Source organism: Carassius auratus, chromosome 40 (assembly GCF_003368295.1).
Source record: "Carassius auratus strain Wakin chromosome 40, ASM336829v1, whole genome shotgun sequence".
Taxonomy (NCBI): domain Eukaryota; kingdom Metazoa; phylum Chordata; class Actinopteri; order Cypriniformes; family Cyprinidae; genus Carassius; species Carassius auratus.
Window position 1 is genome coordinate 13500093 of NC_039282.1, and position 6509 is coordinate 13506601.

Sequence of the window (6509 nt, forward strand, 5' to 3'; positions counted from 1 at the left end):
TCATGAACTGAAAGGGAGCACCCTGAATTATGGCCAGTCCTGATGTACACACTGTCTCACCTCAGGATGGCTGCTTGCTCCCCTCGTCACTGTCTTGAGGGTGGATATAACTGGTGGCTGCAGGCTATCCGACAGGCTGGCACACTAAAGGGACCTGTGATATTTGTTGTGGAGAGGTTCCTGTTCTCCCTGTGAAGTCTGACAGCAGCACATCCTGTTCTGCTCTCTTCCTACGGCCTTCATTGTCGCTGATGCATTCGTGCTTTTCTCACATTACTTTCACCAGTGCAGTTTCTGTTTTTCTACTATGCGTACAGTTCCTTCAGGGTCTTCCCTTCTCTTTTATTGTCCTCTGACGGTGCACATTGTCTATTCAATACCACAATCTGATTGTTTGCTTAGGAAACATTGTGATATCACATCATGTTTGCAGTACTTATCAGAAGAGTACATAATAGATCTATAGCGTCCTGTTCTCATTCCATTTCTCATTCAGGCTGTGGACGGACAGTGTGTTAATTTGCAATTTCTTCGGACAGCTGAATGTGAAGATCTCAGCAAAGTCAGACAAAGTCATCTCACCTTTGGGTATTAAAAAAACATGAGGTGGCTGGATTTGGAGGACATTGTTTAGTAGAGGATATGACAGGTGCTTGCTGAATTTTCTTGTACTTTATGCTTCCAACATATTAAGTAATTTTTTCCGCTTGCAGGTCACTGTGGGAAAACATTCGCTATCTTGAGGAGATATTTGAGCAGTCATGTGCCCAAGACCGATTGGCTGTTGATTGTGGATGATGATACTCTTATAAGGTAAGGCAATTCGGGTGTACATGTAGACAATATGCCTGTTTTCTTGAAAATGGCATGATTTTGTAAGAAATATGTGGTGTTTGCACCAATTTACACTTGAGTGGGTGGCATTATGTGTTTGGTTCTCACAGCTTGCCCAGACTGCAGGCCTTGCTGAGCTGCTATGACTCCAGTGAGCCGGTGTGTCTGGGAGAGCGTTATGGGTATGGACTGGGACAGGGAGGATACAGTTACATCACTGGTGGTGGGGGGTGAGTGCCTGCTACACACTCAAAACAGCCTTTTGACATTAGTTGATGTGTTCTGGACACTTTAAGGATAAATAAAAAAAAATAAACATTTTATTTTACAAATGTTATAATTTAAAGATATTTTGCATGCTCATTTCTTCTATTTTTACAATTAGATTACTTTTGGCATACTCGTCGAACAGTCTTCTGGAAATTTGTTATGTATCTATGAATGTTTATTTTTCATGCTGTATTTTGCAATATTGTGATGCATACACTTACTTACAGCTTTTTAAGAGCATTGGTTTTCATTTTTTATGTGTATTTAAACTAAATGGTATAGAATTTGAATTGACAATTTTTTTCCTTTTAAGTAATTATTGCTCACAGATTTAATATTGATCCATTCCTAATTTGAACTCCAAGACCACTGCGATTTTAAAATAAATAAATACTTAGAGCAGTTGTTTTCAATCATTTCATTTTATTGCATTAATTATAGTTTGTAAAGAAAAAAAAAAACGTAATAATTGAGGATGTTGCACACTTTTTCATTCCATGTGACATGATTACAAGTCACAAATGCCTCCAAAAGAGTAAAAACGTAATTTTTGCAATTCATTTGCTGCATATTCAAAAAAAAGAAAGTGAATAATGGTAAACATTTAATAATAAAAGAAAATTATGGGTGTCTCAGTGTGTAATCCTGTTTTAGATTGGCAGCAAATTGCATTATTTTAGAACCATTTGATTATATATAAAAACAAATCAAGGTGTAAACTAAAATCATGCAAAAACATGCAAAATATGATTCTTGAATTATATGTAAATACAAACTGCATCATGTTAAATTAAATCTATGAATATTCCCAGTTTATTTTAATAAAAAATTATGAAGACAGCCATCAGGCATCATAATTGATACCAGAGAAACTATTCAGAAATACCAGAGAAACTATGCAGTTTGGGGGGCCTTAAAATAATTTACTTTATATGTATATAATGTATATATATAAAATCTCCCTGTGACGTCTTCACATGCCTAATGGTGTACTATAAATAGATAATTGGGTGCAAACATTTATTGGTAATGTAAGTCTACTGCCATTACGACTAAGGAACATTACAGTTTACAGAAGTGACGACAAAGTGCGCTAACCACAATTGGCACCTGAGCTCTCTAATTTGGCCCCCTACAGATAAATGGCCACATGCTGTGCAATTTGCTAGCATATTTGGAAACAACTCCAGCAGAAATGAGCTTACCGTAAGTGACTGTGTTGTTAGTGCACATGCAACAATCTCTTGTGTGAGATTCACAAACCCTGCAATGACAAATCAGTATTTCCTATCACAGTGCTCAATAAAGAACTATTCAAATTGTACATGACAGATGTTTTTGGACATCCTGCATTGGAGACGTCAAGTGTTGCTGTGTCGTGTCTCATACATTGTGGGAAAGTCATGGCCTAGTGGTTAGAGAGTGTGCCTCTTAACCCTAAGGTTGTGGGTTCGAGTCTCGAGCCGGCAATACCACGACTGAGGTGCCCTTGAGCAAGGCATCGAACCCCCAACTGCTCCCCAGGCGCCGCAGCATAAATGGCTGCCCACTGCTCCGGGTGTGTGTTCAGTGCTCTGTGTGTGCACTTCGGATGGGTTTAATGCGGAGCACGAATTCTGAGAATGGGTCACCATACTTGGCTGAATGTCACGTCACATCACGTCACTTTCACTATTTTTTTTTTCATACAGGATGGTGTTCAGTCGAGAGGCTGTGGTCCAGCTGTTGGCGAGCGGCTGTAAGTGCTACAGTAATGATGCTCCTGATGACATGGTTTTGGGAATGTGTCTCAATTCTCTACGAGTTCCTGTCACACACAGTCCCCTCTTCCATCAGGTACACACACACACACTTTTTACCTAATCTGAATGAGGATGTATCATGGACCTTTCTTTTATATTCAGCGAACTATAATTGCTATAGGCTAAAACTGACCCTAGAACCACTACAATAAAACGTTTTTTTTTTTTTTTTTTTTTTTTTTTTTTTTAACAAAACTTGAATTCAATATTATTATTATTATTATTATTATAAGTTGTTGTAGTAGTACATGTATTTTTCCAAGCTTCTTAGAATTTATTTTTCAGGGTTATTAGCCCTGTGTAGTGTAAGTGTAACTATTTTAAATCATAAATTTTCCCAGCGACACTGTTGGCTATTATTATTATTATTAAGCTGGCTTGAAAAAGCCAACTTACTAATCTTCTTCTCGTTCTTCTAGCTATAACCACCAAACTTTTTGTTTTATATTAGCTATCTTTCAGTTGCTTTTTGTCTGTTTTACTAAATCAGCTGGATTTGACCGTTATATTAGCTGTTTTTCAGCTGTGTATTCTTTTACTGAATTAGCTGGTGTTAACTATCTATCTGCGAGTCTGTCATTTTAACTTTGAAAACTATTAAACTAGGCTTAAAGCCATCTTAAAGTTTGTATAGTTATTATTTTATATTTATTTTAATTATATTTAATTTTCAGTTACCCAACGTCTTAGGATGCATTTCAAAATTTTTGTTCCCAGAAGTATAACTAGTATAACTTCAGTTGTTGTTTTTTTCTACACACACACTGCTGCATATCTATAAAAAATGTATTGATAAAACTTATATTAGTAATAATAACTCATTTAAATTATATTTCTTTATAAATTAAAATATATGATTTCAGATTTACCCAACTTGTCATGGTATTGTCAAACATGTTTGTCTCCAGAAGTTTATCTAGGTCAAAGCACATACAGCACATGCACTGACTCCTTCAGTACTTGTCCTGTCCTACTGCCAGCACACATTGTTGTTCAATGGTGTTTTGTCTACTAATCAAATGGGACAAAATGTGTAGGCAGCACAGCAAGTATCCCAACACCTGAGCCATTTGTTTTCCCGTCAGTCTTCATTTTTCAGTGGACTGGATGTCTCAGATAGGATTTGAAAAGTTCAGTTGGATTGGGTGATACCATGTCTGTCTGCATTCAAACTACACTTTTATGTGAGCAATGCATTTTGTGCATTTAAAAAAATATATATAATAAAAACAGATTGTTAATTTTTAGTACAGATGGTACAGGTCTGTATATATTTCCTAAACTCCATTAATAATTAAAAGTGCTGACCTTTGCAGATGTTAAGAAAGTGGTCCAGACTTGTTCATTCTGAGGTATTTCTTGGAAAAAAAAAAAAAATAATAATAATTTTTAACATCGACTTCCACTACTTTAAGACTTTTTATAAGAGTTCAATCAAACCTCACATCATTTTGCCAGTGTGTGGCGAGATGTTCTTTTTTCAGAGATATTATCTTTTAATGTACTAGATAACAGGAAGTTAGTTTCATTAGATAACACTAATCATATCTCCTCCTGTGTTTAATTTTGTATTCTGCCTCAGGCTCGTCCAGAAGATTACTCAAAGGAGTTTTTGGCCCACCAGACCCCCATTTCCTTTCACAAACACTGGAACATAGACCCTGTTGCAGTTTTTAACAAGTGGTTGCTGAACGACAGACACACAGAAGGACTACAGAAAAGCACTAAGGAGGAATTATAGTGTCTGCGTTTGTGTGTGTGTGCATGTGCGAGAGTAGTAATGTGTGTATGTCTGATCTGTGTCATTCTAGTATGTTTTCTATATTGTGAATCTTGCACAAACATGACTGAAAGGGTGCCTTCTGGTCTGTATGAATGTCCCTAACAGTGTTTTCTTGGGAGTTGCATGTCTTAAATGTATGTTGGAGAAACATTTCTGAAGTATTTATATTACACGATTATCATGACCTATTCAAGGTTATTTGTAGGTTTATTTTTAAACACTTTTGTTTTCTAAAAGATTTGAATTATGTGTGAATTATAATAATTGGAATTTATGATAAACTTTAAATCCTGTTGCCTTAAATCTGTCTTTGCGGTGAACTTATTTGTGTCCCAGTGTCCCACCTCTCTTAATAGATTTTTCACTGGGATAAAACTTAATAAATTTAATGGTCAAATGTGTCATTTGAATGCTTAATGATTTTTTCCACCACTGATGTAAAACTGCACAGTATTCTAATCTACTAAATGTAAATTAAAACTAAGCGCAGGAATGCCTTAATTGAAATGAATAAATAATTCACTTTGTTTATGAGTAATGAAACATCATAAACATCCTGTTCCGGCTTGTCTGCTCGGCAGTGTATCTGAGCTGTGCACTCCTCAAAATGAGTCTACTGAATTGAAATCCGCACCAATGATCTATTGATCTATTACCGTTCGCTTCAACGAAAGACAGCTAATCGGATATTTAGAAGAAAATTTGGAGTTCTTTGTTTGATAACATGACTTTGTGTCAGTTTGAGTTCTGTTTGGTTGGACAGACAGACAGACAGACAGACAGACAGATAGATAGATAGATAGATAGATAGATAGATAGATAGATAGATAGATAGATAGATAGATAGATAGATAGATAGATAGATAGATAGAGTTTGAAAGGCCATAGACTCCAAGGAACACAGCAGTAGAACTGCAGAAAATAGTTGAGTCTTGGGGTCAGAAAGCCTTGTTTTGGAGGGTTTCAAAAAAAAAAAAAACTAGAAAAGTAAATTCTTGCTTTCAAAAGCAAACTCCAGCATACTTGCTAGACATGACTGGAACTTTAAACGGGACTTGGTTCAATGGTATGCCTTTTAGCAGCAAACAATCAAGATGGGTTTGGTGCACACAGGGATTAAAAAAAAAAAGTAGCCTACCTCATGCCATGTGTACAATGAAATATACTGCTGGATCTTTAAAGTTCTGGGCCAATCTTTCTGCTGGAGATCCTGGATATCTTGTTCAGAAGATGGTATAATGGATTCTATAAAATACAAGTGGATAATAAAAGAAAAACTGTCAGTTCATGCAAGAAATCTTATAATGGGCCATGGTTGGATCTTCCAACAGGACAATGATCCACAAACAAACATCAAAATGGGTCAATGAGAACAAAAGCAAGCTTCTGCCCTTGCCAACCCAGTTCCCTGAGCTGAACTCTATAGAAAGTGAGTGTGTTATCTGAAGAGGAGCAGCATCAACATACAGCTGGAAATCTGACGGGTCTCTGATCTCCTGTCAGATGTTCTCTAAACTCTTCAGGCACTATACAGTAGATGAAGACTCAGAGCTGTTCTCTTGGCAAATGGAAGTATTGGATAAAAAGGTACGATTCATTGTGAATTGATGTGTAGTAGAGAAAAAAAAAATCATAAGATTTCTCTCCCATTTTAAATTATTTTTCTTTGATGAAATATTAGATTTTTACTAAATGTTTTAAATAAAATATCAAAGGATTGATGATACAGATTAATTTCCACCGCCTTCTTTGATCATATTTACCAAGGGTATGAATAAATTGGAGCACAACAGATAGAAAGATAGAGGTTCCATAGCAAC

The 6509-nt window shown here is 36.1% G+C and overlaps 1 protein-coding gene across 1 annotated transcript in view; it reads left to right on the top strand.

The window, feature by feature from the left end:
- Positions 1-5099, top strand: part of b3glcta (beta 3-glucosyltransferase a) — a 70405-nt gene extending 65306 nt beyond the window's left edge. Inside the window, exons 12-15 of the mRNA XM_026226720.1 lie at positions 714-813; positions 945-1064; positions 2796-2940; positions 4489-5099. Coding sequence (XP_026082505.1) covers positions 714-813; positions 945-1064; positions 2796-2940; positions 4489-4647 — 524 coding nt within the window. The 3' untranslated portion in view covers positions 4648-5099. The remainder of the gene's footprint in view (positions 1-713; positions 814-944; positions 1065-2795; positions 2941-4488) is intronic.
- Positions 5100-6509: the final 1410 nt, after the last annotated feature.